The 17,809-nt window shown below is 45.9% G+C and overlaps 1 protein-coding gene across 2 annotated transcripts in view; it reads right to left on the bottom strand.

Moving 5' to 3' along the window:
* SCLY (selenocysteine lyase) overlaps positions 1-17,809 on the bottom strand; it is a 189,770-nt gene that overhangs the window by 30,419 nt on the left and 141,542 nt on the right. For both annotated transcript variants that reach the window (XM_078666457.1, XM_078666456.1), the window contains exon 10: positions 3,685-3,768. In XM_078666457.1, coding sequence (XP_078522583.1) covers positions 3,685-3,768 — 84 coding nt within the window. The remainder of the gene's footprint in view (positions 1-3,684; positions 3,769-17,809) is intronic.

Below are 17,809 nucleotides of genomic sequence, written 5' to 3'. Positions count from 1 at the left end.
CTTCCAACTTCCCAACTACTTCAGTTGGATGCCGGACCCGGGCGCTCTTGCTGTGAACGCGTTTCTCCAACCTTGGTCCCACTTCCTGGGTTATGCCTTCCCTCCTTTCGCCATGATTCAGAGGGTCCTTCAGAAGGTCAGATCGGAACAATGCCTTCTGATCCTAATAACTCCCTTTTGGCCGTCCCAGGCGTGGTTCCCGACAGCCCTGGAACTAGCATGCGACATTCCTTTTCTGATCCCAGCCTCCCCAGGCCTGGTCTCGAACGCAGACGGGGAAGATCATCATCTTATTCTCGAGGGGAATTTGAACCTTCTTGCCTGGAAGGTGTCAGGCAATCCAACGAGCTGTCTGGACTTTCGTCGACAGCTCTCTCTCTCCTCGGAGAATCTTGGGCACCTGGAACACACCTTAGATATAACAACATTTGGAAGAAATGGTTTCATTGGTGCCTGGAAAGGAGCCTGGATCCCGTGGAGACTCCTGTCGTGAATATCGTAAATTTTCTGGTCGAACAATTTGACAGAGGCCTTTCCTATCGCTCTATTAATTGCTTTAGATCCGCAATCTCTGCTGGTCATTCTCCTATCAACGGTAAATCGGTAGGTAAAAATCCTATCATTTGTAGAGTCCTCAAGAGTATAAGGCTAAGAAGACCCCCTGGACCTAAATACCAGACCCTTTGGGATGTCAAGTGTATTCTAGACCTTTTTTGTTCTTGGCCAGATAATTCTTCCCTTAATAGAAAGTTTCTCTCCTTTAAACTCGCCACACTCTTATGTTTAATCTCTTGTAGGAGAGTATCTGACATCAGAAGCTTAGACATTTCAAATAGGTGTTATGATATGTTTGGTGTCAAGTTTGAATTACTAAGAAGAACTAAAACCATGTCAGATTTTATCTTTTATCCTCGTTTTGACAGTTTGCCTAAACTTTGTGTGGTTGCTTGTATGAAAGAATATGACGCTAGGATGTCTCTCCTACGCTCTATTGATGCAAATCAACTTTTAGTTTCTTTTGTGAAACCTTTTAAACCTGTTTCTTCCACCTCCATAGCTAGATGGGTTAAGTCTACCATGAACCTTGCTGGTATCGACCTCTCTAAGTTTCAAGCACATTCTATTAGAGGAGCTATGGCCAGTAAATCCTTCTTGTCAGGTGGTAAATTGGATGATATCCTGAAAGCTGCTGACTGGTCAAATGCTAACACCTTTGCTCGTCATTATTGCAAGCCTATCGAGCATATGTCTGATGTTGTCCTTCGGGGCTACGAACATGCATAATGTAGCCTCGGGTCTTGTAATGAAATTGCGATTCTCCTATTAACATGACCAGAGAATCTGGATTTCATTAAAGACACGGAGGCTGACATTATCCCTCCCTCCTCCCTTTTACAACTTTTGGGATGTCTTTTATGAACTTATTACATCTTTTGATATATTGTTCATGATCTTATTGATTGCTGCAATTGTTTTTAATCTGTTATTATGCCTATCTGATGAGATAGCTCTTTAGGCTCTTGGTTCTTAACCTTTTCTTTCTTTCAGACAATTCCGTTTAACCGGCTGGCCTTTGACTTGCTGAAGTTTCTTCCATGATGTTTTCAAGCTTCCTGATCTCTCAACCTATGAAGTTCGTTCCTTACCCGGATCTCTCAGTTTTTAAAGTTCTTCCTGCTGCGATTCTTTTAAAAGAGGCAGATCATCTCCTGGATACATCCTTTGTTGTTAACTCTAGAACTTTATCCTTTATGATGTAGTGCGGCTGTGTGAGTTGCTATTAAAGGATAAATGCATAATGTCAGCCTCCGTGTCTTTAATGAAATCCAGATTCTCTGGTCATGTTAATAGGAGAATCGCAATTGGTGTTGGATTTCTCCAGTCATGTCAATTACTTATTGTCCAAGTTGGTGAGATGAAATGCTTAACACATGTTTCTCTAAATAGCCCGTCTGCTCTTTACCACTCTACCAGGACTGAGAGAAGTTGTACTGAGGGAGTACCTGGGGTTCATCTTTGTGTATTCGGCTAGTATTACATGGTAAGGCACCCTTGCCATACTACATAATACTTTAATCTTCCAACAGTTATATACTATACTACATAACATACAATTTGTTTGAGCTGGGTAATGTTGCCAGTTGCCTTGGATGCAATTGCAAAAAAACTGTGCACTCTCTGTAGCTTCTTAGCCAGTTTGAGGGCTTTTGTCTCAGACTCTCTGGTATAGCATCAGCGTTTCATGCTCATCCAATGACAATGACTATGCAGAAGGCCTTTGTGGTATGACAGTCACACCCGCACCCAGTGTTCAGACATGAATGACCCCATTAGTTTTCAGATGAACTAGGGCGCCTGCAGTGTTTGAAATAAAGACAAAGGGTGACACATCAGAGAAAGGGGTGTTAATAATTGCTCACAGCCTCGGGGATCGCCTAGTAAACCTTTGGTCTTCCCCATTGGATAGTGAAGAATATGAAAATGGCCCATGGCACTCACAAAACAGAAAAGGTATGTGATGGACCAGGCCTACAGAACACTTGCAGATTTTCTACTTTGGTAGGGCACTATTACTCAGGGTTTATCCTAGTGATCATTACTAAAAGAAATGATGGCTTGTTCCCCAAACTATTTCTGACATGCCAACGCTCAAAGGAGCTAAAGAATCATGACGTGTCATCCACACAGCAGTGCCCTGGATGACCAGTAAACATAAGGGCTGATATATTCTCTTTACCCCAGGGTTCTGCTTCTACCAGACGAGTAGATCTTAATCCCTTCCCTCTGCCATTAATCAGACCAGAGGTGCTATAAAAATATATAACTGTAGAGAAGATGAAAGAAAATAAATGAAAGAGAAAATGGGACAGAAAGCGAGGGACATCGATCTACTTAAGTGAATAAAAATCTAAAGGAGTCTGGGTAGGCCAATCAGAAGAATAATGAGACATAATATTCTGCACATGGACCGGTTTATCCTTTTTTCCTTTTTACAATTAAGGTACACGCCTTCATGTTCAAGTATGACTCTTGAAAAAGACTGAAGAGAAATGGGATATAAAAGTGATATAAACAAGTGTTCACAAGTGAATGTGCATTTATAGATGATTATTGTACAACTGTGTAAAAAGCAGATTTGCGAGCATGTAATCACAGGTAGGAAATAAAGCACAGACTAAAACATGAGAAGAAAAGGGGCTGGGTTCGTAGGTGAAAAATACAAGCATGCAATGATAAGTGGGAGCTTGACCATTGTTGGCCTGCCAAGTGTGGACACGTAAGCTCACTAGCAATAGTTGGAGGACGAGGAACATGTGTTAACAGCTTGGGAGTATGAACTAAGGCTGGCAAAAATGCTTTAAAAAGCCCCCTCCCTTCATCTCATCGAACAATCTCTCTAGTTCCATCCATCCATTATCTCTCTCTCTCTCCTTATCTCTCTTCTCCTTTTCTGATCGCTTTCGCTCTTCCTCACCCCTCCTTCCCTCTCTTTAACTCTTTCTTGAAGCTTCCTTGTGCTTTCTGAAGTAAATCTCAGGGAGCAGGGGAAAGTGAGAGAAGCACAAGTAGTGACCCTGTATTTTCAAAACCAGAAACCAAGGATATGCAAGAAGGATTAAAAGGCCTGTCTGACCCTAGTATGAGCATGCATAAAAAGATGGAGAGCATAAATCTGAACTTCACCTGTAGTCGCTTCTCCAGGTAGTCTCTAACCTTTCTTAAGTGAAATTCATACTCCTCACAGTGTTGGCTCACCATCTCGGCTGCCTGTAAGAAGAGGACAATAAGAATTTGAATCCTGTCATCAGTTTGATCTCTGTAACATCACATTTACATTTCCTGTTTCTCTTTTGGTAAAATAATGCACAACAGGTGTACTGTGTCTATTGAAGGGGTATGAGGGAAGGACATAGCGCAAATGAGCAATAACTGTAACACAAGTTCACAGGTATATTCATTATATGTTTAACAATATAATATCTCAGCCCACGTGGGAGTTCCTACAACACATCTGTACAGAAATTACTCGCTCATTATTAAAAACAATCTCTAGGTAAAGGCATTTGTGATCTTTTGATATTATGAAACACACACAGCTGGCGACAGTGACTCTAAATTTATGGCAGAGACTACAATAGGAAATGGCTAGTCAGTGAGTAAATGTCTGTAAATTAAATGTGGGAATTTTTCACAATATATCGGAATTAGGAAATCACATATGAAGCCCATTTTTTGGAAATCTAAAGAGGAAACAAACATTTTAATACGATCAAAACAAATCAGTACACTAGTTGATACCATTTCCACACATTATCGTTTGTGCTCTGTATAGTTTTCTCAATATAACTGTATGTCTTTGCAAATGTAATGGTCATTTCAATTGAAAATGTGTTGTCTGTGATGGCAGTTCACTACCACACCATGCATACTCCACTCTACGACAGTCTACGCCTCTCCAATCTATGACACACTATGTCACTCTACGCTCCTCCACTTTAGGACACTCTACAGCAAATCACAACATTCTACTCCACTCTATGGCACTTCACTCCACACTATGCCACTCTACGCCACTTCACTCTATGTCACTTTATTCCACTCTATGTTATCACAACCTGTGCCACTCTACAACACTCCACTCTACTCAACGACACTCTACTCCACACCACTCTAGGACACTCTACTACTCTCTATGACACTCCACTCTACAGCACTCTATGCTACTCTACGTTACTACACTCCACTCTACAACACTCCACTTCACTCTTTGACATTTTACTCCACTCTTCACTCACTCTACACCATTCCACTCTATGCCACTTAACTCTAAGCCACTCTATTCCAGAGTATGACTCTACTCCACTCCACTTTATCACACTCCACTCCACGCTACACCACTTCACTCCATGATCCTCTGCTCTACGATACTGCACACTACGACACTTCACTCTATGAGATTCTACTCCACTCTACACAACACTCTATGCCCCTCCACTCTATGACATTCCATTCAACGACACTCTACGCCACTCCAAGATATTCCAATTGACGCTTCTACTCCACTACATGACACTCTACAGCCCTCTACACTACGACCATCCAGTCTATGATCTTCCAATTCATGACACTCTACTCTATCACACTGTACCCTACACACTCCACTGCATGACACTCCTCGCCTCTCCACACCACTCTACAATACTGTTCTCCCCTCTAAGGAACTCCATGCTACGCCCCTTTCCATGCTGATCCATTCTACAATACTCCACTCGATGCCACTCCACTCAACTCCCTCTATGCCATTTTAATTCACTCTATGACACACTACTGCACTCTACACTACTGCATTCTATGCCAGCCAACTCTACGACACTGTTCTCCACTCTACGTCCCTCCATTCTACACGACTCAACTCTACAGCACGACATTCCACAACACTCAACTCTACGACACTCCTCTCCAATCCACTCCACAACCCTCCATGCCACCCCACTCTCCTTCCCGCCGATAACATTTAGCTAAGCTGAACAGCAGCCACGTTGGTGTACAACATGGCTAAAACACATTGGCAAAGCAAATAGGTCTTGCTTAGGCAAGACTTACTGGCATTGCCAATGCTTGTTTGTTTTTCCACTACAGCAGGCTTGTGCTAATCAGGATTCAACATACAAGCCAGAAGTATTTGCCAGTACTTATTCCCCTAGTGCTTTCGGTTATCGAACAGAGCAAGAACAGCAGCGGCATGTCACCAATTAAGAATTGAGCTCTGACTGTTACTACACACTGCAAACTATTCAACAACAGTTCTTGTATATGTATCATGGTCAAAAATCTCTGGAGAAGTCAAGGGAGGCACACTCAAGTCGTGAGGATTAGAAGGCATTCCCAAAAGGTTAACATTTATTTAATACCAAGAAAAAAACTCAAATTGGCACAGAAAGTTCGATAATTAAAAAGTGTTGGTAGCAGAGGGCTTTTTTCATGCTGTTGCAGGAGGGTAGCAAGGCCTCAGCTCCTGCGCACCCCAATTTGTTGCCCAAAACCCATTCCGTCTAGAGAAAGAAATTCCAAAAATGAAAAACAGAAGTTCATATCATAATCTTCTCTATCATATAAGGCCTCTTCCTGAATACAAACAAACCTTATACAAGTGAGCCACATTTCTTCTTCCCGTGGTGGTTAAAACTGGAAAAAAGAACAGATGGATCAATGGCACTGTGCTACTTTATGTGACTGTGGAACTCCTAGGTTGTCTTAAAGCAACAGTACTGTTTTTCCTCTTATGTGAAGGTGGACTATGATCAGCCTTGTCTTCTGTCCTCGAAGAGCCTTGTTTCCTTCAGCTTGCACTCGGAGGCCCATATCTGCAAATTGTTTCTCCAGAATGCCCGATACCCCTCTGGCCCCTCCCAACAGGGGAGAACAAAGGGCCAGGGTACTAGAAGGGGTCCATGGGGGGACCACTTCACACTTTAGCGGTGAGAGGCAGGAGTGCCCTAAGATGAGGTAAACCGGAGGACATGTTGCCACATGGGGCAGTAAGGATTCACACCTCTCCGCGCCAGGGCTGGTCAACTTCAAAGGCCTTATGCTGCGACCTTGGTAGGATGAAAGAGGATGGCGAGGTTATTTAAACCTGTGGTGCCTTACTAGAACTCCCTTTTGTCTTTAAGACTCTGTAAAGGTCTAGTTCTTCTAGGTGGTGGGATGTTTTCAGCTCAGCGAAAGTCAGCGGTGATGCGCTCTTTTCTAGTTGGTGAGAGTGTGAGATGCCCTTTTCTATCCATGTATCAAATTTGAGACTTTTCCCCTTGTATTTTATATTGCTATTTGTCCATTGAGCTTCTGATTTGGACCCCTTGATGCTGACCTCCATTTGTTTGTCCAATTTTAGGAGCACTATCTTGGTGTTTTTCAGGATTGTGTAATTTGTGTGTGGGTATGCGTTAGCCGTTAGTAGGGCTAATGGGTTCAGATTGCTCAGTATGGCCTTTTCCACCTTCTGCCACATTGGTGTGTATCCCGGCATCTGGCCGACCCAGTGTGTGCCTTGTTTAGCTAGGAAGGCTAGCTGGAAGAGCCTAAAGTCTGCTAGGTTCACCCCCCTTGTGTCTTTGAGGGGTGAATTTGGAGCACATTTTGTCTATTTTTTGGTGGAAGTCATCTGCTAGGAGGATTTGGAGCATGCATGTCAGGTAGTTTATATGGGGCGTGGTCCCTAGTAAGAGTTTCTCATTGTGTCGTAGGGTAGTTATCAGGTCGCTGCCGAAGAGGATTCCTAAGTATTTGATGTGTCCTGTCTGCCAGGCCAGTCCTGACTCTCCTAGCATTTCTCTGGTGCAGTGGACATTTAGAGGTTTACATTCTGACTTTTCGTTGTTCAGTTTGTATCCCAATAGTCCAGCGTATTCCTTTATTGTGGACATTAGTGCCATTATTTTATTTTTAACTCTTTTTATTTGTAAAAATGAGCGAAAACGAGGGAGGAGCTACGCAAGCAACCAAGATGGCCGCATAAGCTCCCGGCTCCGTCGACCTCCGTCGCTGGCGGACTTATCCTGAACTTCATCCTGACCTCCCGCCAGACTCCCGTGTGTCTGAATCGTTGCTGAGCCCAGGGGGGCAATCCCGGAGTTTTTCTCGCCTTTATTGATGAAGTTACACCGTCTTTAATTTTTGGGCCTCCTCCAGTGTGTAAGCCGGGGCCTCGAGTACTGACCCAGCCGGGTTTCAGTTGAACAACATCGGCCGCGGGTGCCCGGCAGAGTCCGGTCTCATCGGAGTGGAATATATTCTCTATCCTGGTGGTGGTCTTTGGTCCCTGCGAATACTGGACGAACGGCGACGAGACGTGGATGCCACGGTGGGTGGGGGGCCAGGTCCCGGGACCCTGCTGCAGCCCTCGGGGTCCGCGGGTGGGGCCCCCGCTCTCGGCAGTGGTGTAACGGTTGCCAAGCCTGTGAGTCGCCAGTTGCCTCCGTCCACTCCGCGCCTGTTGGTTCCCCCGGAGTAGCCGGCCTCCGGGGTTGAAGATCTGCTTTCTTATCGTTCGCGCGGAGATGGATCGGACAGTGTGTGGACCGACCCTGGGGACCGTAATGGCCGCCATCGGGGCTCTTCGCCTGCAAATGGAGGCTGCTCTCCACAATTTGACTGAGCGGACTCCAGCCTTGTGTCCGACCTGCAACATACGGTTACCCCCGCGAAGCTTGATCTACCTCGAGAGGAGAACCCCGAATATGTTCTGAAACTGGTGCCAGTTGTACCCGCACGATTACAGCGACACGTTACTGGAGCCCCTGAACACCTAGCAAGATCGGCGAAGTCATCGCCCGCACAGGACTTACTTCTTCCTTCTCTACTGGAGACCTCCACTAATATTTTTTGGATTGACTTTCGTGTGTCCGATAGACTTCGAGACTTAACCTTTTTGACTCTTTCAGGCTATATTGATCTCCTTTTTCAACAACGCTTTGACTCTTTTGCTACTATATTGGTTCTCCTGGATGGGGTTTGTGCAATGGATTGTAAGGGCCAGGGCTGAATTTGACTTGAATTCGGTACAGTGACTTTCTTTTGGCACTGCTGGGTTGTATCCGTGGGAGTGCGGGCCAGATGGAATTCTTATCGTCTGGGTTTGGTGTGACTGCTGTGATCGAAAAGGGATTTGCTGCCTCTGTGGTGTCGGGGGCTGGGCGGGACGGTCTTTTCTTTGTTGGTGGCTCCCCTATTAGTTTGCTTATTAGTCTGTTACAACTTGCTTAATACCACGGTAGGGGATGTCTGCTTTTGGCGGGGGGGGAGGGGAGTCCGGGAGCCCGTATCGTCTTGTAGTACATCTCCTCCTCCATCTTTTCCCTTCCTTGGGGTGTAGTTTAGGGGGCGACAGGAACGCTGCTAGTGGGGTTAGGTCGTAGCCATCTGCAGGGGTGCGGGGTGGGGGGTTGAGGGTTTTTTTATTTATTTTTCCTTTATTTTGTTCTATGACCTTTCTATTCCCCTTTCCCTTCTTCACAAGAGATGTGGCATATTCTCCTGATCTTTTTGCCCCTCATATCCGGGTGTCGAGTGTTCAATTTGCGTATCCTGTATTCCTGGTGGGCGGGCTCTGATAAGGTTTGCGTATGGTTATCTGTATCGCATTGTTTTGCCTCAGCTCTAAGCTGGTATTGATATTTTTCAGATGTCTATAAGTTTAATGTATTTCCTCAATTCCTTCGCCCGTTCACCGCTGTAATATGTCCCACCAAATGACACCTGTTATGTACATTTTTACTCTTGTGTTATAATCAATAAAAATATACATAAAAAAAATGATCGAAAACATAGCAGTCAGTACATTTGTACGAGCAATTCAGGTACAGCGTCGGACATACATGTTATGTTATGTTATGTTATAACAAATTTCTTGAGCGCACTGTCACCAGAGGTTTCCTGGCGCTAATCGGATTAGAAAAGAGAAGGAAAAAGCAGGGGAGGAGAAAAATTAATGGGGGAAGAGTAGTGTTTTTAGGGATTTCCTAAAAGAAAGAAGGGAACAGGATGACTTGAGTGAGAGAGGGAGGGAATTCCATAGCTTGGGGGCTAGACAAGAAAAGCTGCGGCCACCCGATCTGGAGAGTTTGAAGCGGGGGACGACAAGGAGCAGGAGATGGGTAGACCTCAGGGTACGAGGGGGGCAATAAGAAGTGATTAGAGACTTGAGGAAAGCAGGGGCGGGACCAGTGAGAGCTTTGAAGACCAAACAGTGAACCTTGAAAGTGATTCTTTCGTTCACTGGTAACCAATGAAGGTGGCGTAATAGGGGTTGGGCCGACTGCCATTTGGGGATTTTGAAGACCAGCCGAGCAGCCTGGTTTTGGACGATCTGCAACCTGGACAACAAGGATTTAGGGAGACCGTAGTAGATTGAGTTTGAAAAGTCCAACCGGGACATCACCAGGGCTATAAGGACTTGCAGCAAGGCTTCAGGCGAGAGGAGGTGAGCGACTTTCCGTATCCTGTAGAGCTGGAACATACAGGAAGATGTTACTGCACTCACCTGTGCCTTGAGAGTGAGCCCGGAATCAATCAAGACTCCGAGGCTCTTGACACATCCAGCCGGAGAGGGAGATGTTCCGAGCTCAGCCGGCCAGTACTGAGGACCCCAAAAAGGGGCACTTCTCCCCGGGAGGAGGAGCTCAGTCTTGCCCGGATTGAGCTTGAGTTGGTTTGGTTCATCCAGAGCTGGATATGTGTCATGGCAGTCTGAAAATTGATGGCAGCATCGGGAGAAGTGAGGGGAAAAATAATTTGTAGATCATCCGCGTAATTAAACACGGTGATATCCCATTTGCCCAGGGAGTGAAGGAGGGGTTGAAGGTACAAATTAAAAAGAAGGGGAGACAGAGAAGATCCTTGAGGGACTCCGCAGGGTGAAGAGACGCTGGTAGCGCGAAAGGAGCCCATGCTGACTGCCTGAGACCTTTCCTCTAGAAAGGATTTGATCCAAGACAGAGCAACCCCGCAAACTCCGGCGGATTCGACACGGTGGATTAAGATGTTATGGTCCACCGTGTCGAAAGCCGACGATAGATCGAGTAAGACTAATGCCTGGGGTTGTCCTCTGTCATCATTGCATCTAAGGTTGTCCAGCACAGCGAGGATCACGGCCTCGGTGGAATGGGCTGGTCTAAACCCGGCCTGATTAGGTGCCAGGTAGTTGGACTCCTCGATGAAATGTGAGAGGCAGGTCGTAACATGAGCCTCAAGGATTTTGGATAGGAAGGGCAGAAGGGAAATGGGGCGGTAATTAGCGAGGGCTGCTGGATCGGCGCCAGGCTTTTTTAAGAGGGGCACCAGTATGGCCTCTTTAAATGAGCTGGGGACTATGCCCGAATTGAGGGAGGAATTGAGTAAGGGAGGGATACAATGGGGAAGGGTAAGACAGACATCGCGAAGCACAGAGGGAGGGCAGCAGTCCTTGGGGGATCCAGATTTCACACGAGTGGACAGTTTAGCAAGAGATTCCGGGTCGAGCACGGGGAACTGAGAGAAAGTGGATGTATTAACAGGAGATGGGACTGATGTAGCGGGAAAAGGTGAGTGGGGAATGGAATTCTTAATGGTGGTGATTTTATCGATGAAAAAGGAATTTAAAGCGGTACAAGATTCTAAGGAGGAGGGCGGATTCGGAAGTGTCCTGGCGTCCGATGTCAGTTCGCCAAGGACTTTAAATATCTCCTTAGGTCTGTTGGGAGCTGTTAAGATCCTGTTGGAGATGAAAGTGGTTTTGGTAGTGATGATTGCAACTTTGTAGGCTTTACGTGCCGACACATATGCTTCCCTGTCAGGGCCGAGATAATGGCGCCGCCATCTGCGCTCCAGTCGGCGTAGCTCCAAGTGTTGTTGTTTTAAAATGGAATTATACCATTTATGGGACTTATTAGGATGAGTGCGAGAGAAGCGGGTTAGATGAATGATGATTATTACAGCATGTAAGACAACAGTAATTGAGGCAGAGTGGTTTCAGTCCACGGTCTCTGTGCCAGAGCGGCAGACCTGGGGAGGCTCACACAAATTACCTCTAAAGTCGTTCCAACGCGACCACACCTCTCCCCATTTTCGCGGGCATCCCCGTGCCATGTAAACAGTTTTTTCCTGCAGCATGCTCCAGTCCATGTCTCTCTTCCATTCGGTCAGTGTCGGCGTGACAGAGGTGCCCCATAAGCGAGCAATGTTTTTTTTTGCCACCATTTGTCCCAGTGTGACCCAGAGCTTCCCCTTAGCAGGCAAGTCTGTGGGCTCCCAGATGTTTAAGAGGCATCTCTTGGCCTCTGGTCGCAATGTTACCTCCCACACCTCTTGTATGCAGCATATCACACGCCGCCAGTATCTTTGCACCAACGAACACTCCCATAATATATGAAAGAATGAGCCCGTTTCACCACACCCCCTCCTGCAGAGCCCCTCCCCTCCTCTACCCATTAATTGCAGCCTAGTACAGGAGAGATTAACTCTATGCAATATTTTAAGTTGAATGAGCCTTAACCTAGACGAAATTGCGACCTCCTTAGGGGAGGCCAAAGCACTCATCCATTCTTCGTCGTCGATCTCCAGCCCATCCGCCTCCCACCTCCCTTTAAGGGAGAGAAGTGTATCAGGGGAATTGTTTATTAGTTTTTTATATGTGAGGGAGATGGCGTGTTCTGGCAGGTGCCCATCTAGCAGTCTATCCTCAAGTGGAGAGGCTTGTAGGGGTGTGGTCCCTGGGGGTATGGTAGTCTGGAGCGAGTGTCTGATTTGTATATATCTAAAGTATTCGGTTTGGGCTAGGTCATAGGTTTCCTGCAGGTAGGTGAAAGATCTGATTCCCTGGGGCCCCCATAGGTCTTTAATGTGGGAGATACCTATAAGATCCCATTCACGGAAGCCTTTAGTTTTCCCCAGGGTGCCTAATTTTTTGGATGCCCAAAGCGGAGTGGCCATGGTGAGGACATTGTACCAGCCAAGTTTACGTTGTGCTATGTGCCATATTTGTACCGAGTGTTTAGTTGGTCCTGTGAGTGGGTATTTGCTGGGTCGAGAATAAAGCGCGGCTTCAAAGTTCCCTCCGGGGAGGAGCCACCTGTCCATCCCATACCCTGGGTCGTTCCCGTCACTGTATGTTCCCTGGTTAATTGCAGAGAGGTGTGCTGCCCAGTAGTATTTACGGATATCTGGGAGGGATATCCCTCCATCGTACCAACCCAATGTGAGTTTTCGTAGCGCAATTCTAGGCGTACCAGACCAGAGGAGGCCTCGCTGTGCCGCCTCCACTGCTGTAAAGTAAGAGTCAGGCACCAGGTCAGGGTAGTTTTGAAGCGCATATAGGAACAGCGGCAGGGCCATCATTTTAAAAAGGGCTGCGCGGCCCAACAGGGACAAAGGCAGCTGTCGCCAAGTGATGGAGTCACGTTGGAGACGTCTAAGAGGCGGCAGCAGGTTTCTCTCGTACATCCTGGCCCTGTATGTGGAGACAAAGATCCCTAGGTATTTGAAACCGTCTGTCGCCAACGTGATCGGGCAGGTACTGGGAAGCACAGGCGGGCTACCACGAAGGGCGTAGAGTAGAGACTTGCTCCAGTTGATCTGGAACCCGGAGTTTCTAACGAAACTTGTAAATATGTCAAGTACCGCCATAATGGATCTTCGGGGTCTCGTTAGGTAGAGGAGGATGTCATCTGCGTATAGGGAGATTTTATCCTCCCACCCCTCGGCCCATCGAATCCCTTTAAGGAATACGTCTTGTCTTATCCATGCAGCAAGCGGTTCGAGAGAGAGTGCGAAGAGGAGGGGGGAAAGTGGACATCCTTGTCTAGTTCCCCTTTCCAGGCCAAAGACCTCGGAGACCTTGTTATTAACTACCACTTGGGCCAATGGCTCCGTGTAGAGGAGACAAATCCATGTTATGAAGTGTGGGCCGAAGCCCAGTTTACGGAGCACCGCGACCATGTAGGGCCATTCTAGGGTGTCGAATGCCATGGTGGCGTCGAGGGAGACTACCACCGCATCTTCCTGTAGGGTGTGACACCTTCCCAGTACACCGTTGAGGCGACGAAGGTTGAGTGCCGTGTTGCGATGGGGCATGAAGCCTGACTGGTCAGGGTGTACTAAGGCGGGTAGGACCGATTAGAGTCTGTTGGCGAGAGTTTTAGCCAGTATTTTCGGCTCCATTAGTGCCATTATTGAGGTCTTTGGTTGTCGTGTCATTATCAGAATGTCATCCGCGTATGCGGCCACCTTTACTGTTGCTCCATTAATGTCTACCCCTTGTATGTTGTCGTTGAGTTTTATGTCATGAATTAGTGGTTCGAGAGCTAGGAGGAAGAGTGCGGGAGAGATTGGGCACCCTTGTCTGGTTCCTTGCTGGAAAATAGCAGATACCCAACCTTCGATTTTCCAGTGCGTAGCAAACATAAATAAAATAGGACACAAAGCATCGCACCTATACAAGATACTTCAACCACAAAAGCCCAAATTCAACAATAAAACGTAGGAATATTGGGATAAACGCACACAACCCCCGCTAAACGACCAAGAGTGGAACATCTTGTGGTCATTCCCCACTCGTAATAAGTTCACCCCAGTCTTAGCTCAAACTAAACTCTGGCTGCTCCACAAAACATTCTGGGCCCCAGGCCGCCTACACACACTAGGCCTCAGAGACACCCCAACCTACTGGAATTGCAACACAAGCAAGGGGGACCTAGAACATCTCATCTTTCTATGCCCAACACTCAAGGGGTTCTGGGGCAGGGTGTTTGACTTCATAGACAACACGTTCAAGTGCAAAATTGTAAAAGACTTTGCCTCAATAACCACGGCCTTCATCCGAACCGACCTCTCCTCAGAGGGAGAGAGGGAACTAATGGACCTACTGCTAACTGCGGCAATCAAACTAGTGCTAATGAACTGGAAGGACTCCACCAAAACTATGTACAAAGGAAGGCTCAACTGGGTCCCCCCACCTCAGAGGAGCGGACAGTCTGGCACTGCAATACTCTCCCTGGAAGGCGTCCTCCAGAGGCCTGTGGGAAACCCTGCACAAAAATCTGATCCAGTACGAACCACCATAAGGAAAATCCGCACCGTAATCGGAAGGGAGGCAATGCACCTAGCGAAACTCAATAGACCTTGTCGGGGAATGGAACCTGGCCAAGTCGGAACCGTATCGTTAGATATATGCCTGTCCTATCCATCTCCTACAGTTATTCCTAGCTATCCTGTACTTTCCTAGCTTGATCCTATCCTCAAACTATTGCCAGCACAGGGGGAACCGCCGAAAATGTACTTTTTGCCTTCATACCTTGTATTAACAGAGGCGGGAAACCCATATAACAATTGTTCTGCTGTATGTATATAAAATCACAAAAAAACCCAAAAGAAAACCTCAGTTTTCGATCATAGAGAGGCGGCGTGACAGGTCTTTTGAAGGCTGACAGACTGTAGGGAGAGTGTGCTGGTGTAAGCAAGTGTCTTCTTTTTGCATGGATGCCCCCACTTTTTGCCAAACTGCTGAAGTACTTTGACTGAGTGTGCCCTGGGTTCCTGCCAAACAGGTACCCAGGGCCTATGTTCGTTCCTTAAACCTGCAAAAAGACAAAAGCCAATTGGCACTCTTTGGCCACAGGTCAGTCCCTTGTAAATGGTACCATGGGTACCAAGGGCACTGTGGCCAGAGAAGGCTTATTGTACCACCCTTGGAGGCACTGTACCCTTCCACACACAAACACACACAAACACACACACTGCATTGCGGGCTGCGTGGTTTGGTGCAGAACAAATTGAAGAGTCGACATGGCACACATGCCTGTGTAAACACTTGACAAGTGTCCCTGCACTTGATGCCTGATCGCTCAGCATTGAATTACATCACACACTTACTGATGTGTCAAACAGTGTTTCACAATATCAAAGTCTAAGTCATCATTGTGCTATTTATTCAAGTAGAGGTTCATTCTCGCAAAAATTGTTACTTTCTCTCAATAAGCAAATACAGACACATTTTAGTATTACAGCAACAAAATGTTCTTTAACAAAACAATGTAAACAAAATTACTTAAATTATACACTGTGGCAAAATACATGGTGGTGGGATATACAACTTTGCATTTGTTGGACAGACTTGGTCAACACCTGATCAAACAACAGAACTCTTAAATTGTATTTAGAATTCTGATTTTTGAATTTGACACATTTTTCCAAATTATTAAAAGTCTTGTTAGGGCCTTGGTTAAGTCCCTTTAGAATTTTAGAAAAATAAAAGCTCCATTAAGTTAGGGGTAAGAGGGGTTAGAAGTTTTTCTTTTACAATAACTCTGAACAAGAACCCAGCTGTTAGTGAAAATATAACTAATGACAAAGGATTGAGTTGAGGAGCTCGACCCCACCCCTTATCTCCACTTAAAATTCAGGGATTTAAGGTCTCTATGTAAACTAAAACATATTAACATGGGGTCCCATCCTTCCAGGAGCTGTTGGCAGGGTATGCTAAGGACCATCCCTCTGAGAATGGTGAAGACCTCTCAGAGGGGGAAGAAGATGAAGGGGATGAGGATACCTTCCAACCCCTCCCCAAGTCTTAGGGAAAAAAGGGTCCCAGTGGCCCTGACTCCAAGAATACACCTATCAGCCCCTAGAGCCCATACAGGTGGGTCATGTGCTTCTGAGGAAATTGAGGACAGCCTAAATGAGAAGACCAACCCTTTAGACAGGATGACAAAATATTGGATCTGGAGACCAGACTCCTGGCTCTAGAGAAAAAGAGAGCAGAGATGGGTTTAGCTCCCATCAATGATGGCAGCAACTGAAATAATAAGGATAAAGAACAATCTAATGATCCTAAAACCCCCAAAGTGATTGTCCCTAAATTTGAAGAGGGCGATGATATCACAAAATGGTTCACAGCCTTTGAGAGGGCCTGTGAAATGAGAAAAGTGAAGAAGTCCCACTAGGAGGCACTCCTTTGAGAACTGTTCACTTGTAATTGCAGGGACAGACCTTGTTTGAGGGCTTTGGACTTGCAACTGAGGAATATAGAATTAGAATCAGGGGTGCTCACAAAACCAGTCCTGGCTGGACCTCGTTGACTACTCAGTTAAGACACCAGAAGGATGGTTAATTTGAAACAATGCATGATTGCAATGGACTTTACAATTTGTTTATGAAGGAACACATTTTGAGTAATTGCACTAATGAAAAGTTACATCAGCATTTGGTAGACCTAGGTCTAATTTTTCCCCAATATTTGGGAAAGAAGGCAGACCACCGGTTCAAGACTAGGGTAACAAATACAGCCACTGGCGGTGACCAGAAGAAAGGGGTTACAAAACCTCCCCAGGGGAAAGGGGGTGAGAACCCCAAAGATAAAACACTAGAGTCTTCAAAAGGGCCCCATAAACCTGCTCAGGGGGTGGGTCCCAAAACTCTTCCCAGTCCAGTAATAGATACAAAGTGAAGAACTTTGATGGCATGGTGTTTCAACTGGAAGTTGGCACACTTAACTGAAGATGCTACTTGTCCTAGTGAAAGCCCCCAGTCCTCCTACAGCTACTATTGGTGTAGTCAGTCTCCAGATGGGATCAACAGTGTGTCCAGAGCAAATCAGAGTTCTGAAGCCTTTAAAGCCATGACTAGTGTGGTGTGGTGTGTGCACCTACCTACACTATTTGGTTTCCAACGGAACGTCTCTAGTAGTTGTAGTCAGGGTGTGCTAAGACCTTAACACCTACAACTTCTAAGTTCAGTAGAACTTATGTATTTTAAGTTTGATTTATATGTACCTACTGGAACCTTAAGTGATTTTTCAAATGATATTCTCAAGATTATCTGGTAAAACAATGCAAGCTCTAATCCCACACACTGCACACCAATGTGAGAAGTTGGCCTGGCATATGATGTCCACTATTCTAGTGGGCACCTTGCACCAGTCCAAACGACCCTTATTGATGGCAGGTTAAAAGTCAACCTTATAGAATGGTATCCTAGTGGTAGCTGTGGAGAGGCTAAGACTTAGAGGTGAGTTAAGCAAGTTGTTTTACCAGTCTATAATCTCTTGAATGACCAAATAAAAGTACACCACACAAGATATATATCAAATATATATGTATTTATTCTAAACACAACCCCTCTGGTCTCTTTATGAGGTCAGAGGTAAAAGTACAATAAAAGGAACTTAATTAGCATACGATAAGTTGCACAGTAAATGTTATGCCCTAGGGGCCTCACAAACCATATACTAAAATAGTGGTATAAGATCCACGTGAGGGTTAGAAGTCAGCCCTAGGGC

The sequence above is a fragment of the Lissotriton helveticus genome, chromosome 11 (assembly GCF_964261635.1).
Source record: "Lissotriton helveticus chromosome 11, aLisHel1.1, whole genome shotgun sequence".
In the NCBI taxonomy this organism is placed as follows: domain Eukaryota; kingdom Metazoa; phylum Chordata; class Amphibia; order Caudata; family Salamandridae; genus Lissotriton; species Lissotriton helveticus.
This window is presented reverse-complemented; position numbering and strand designations above follow the sequence as displayed.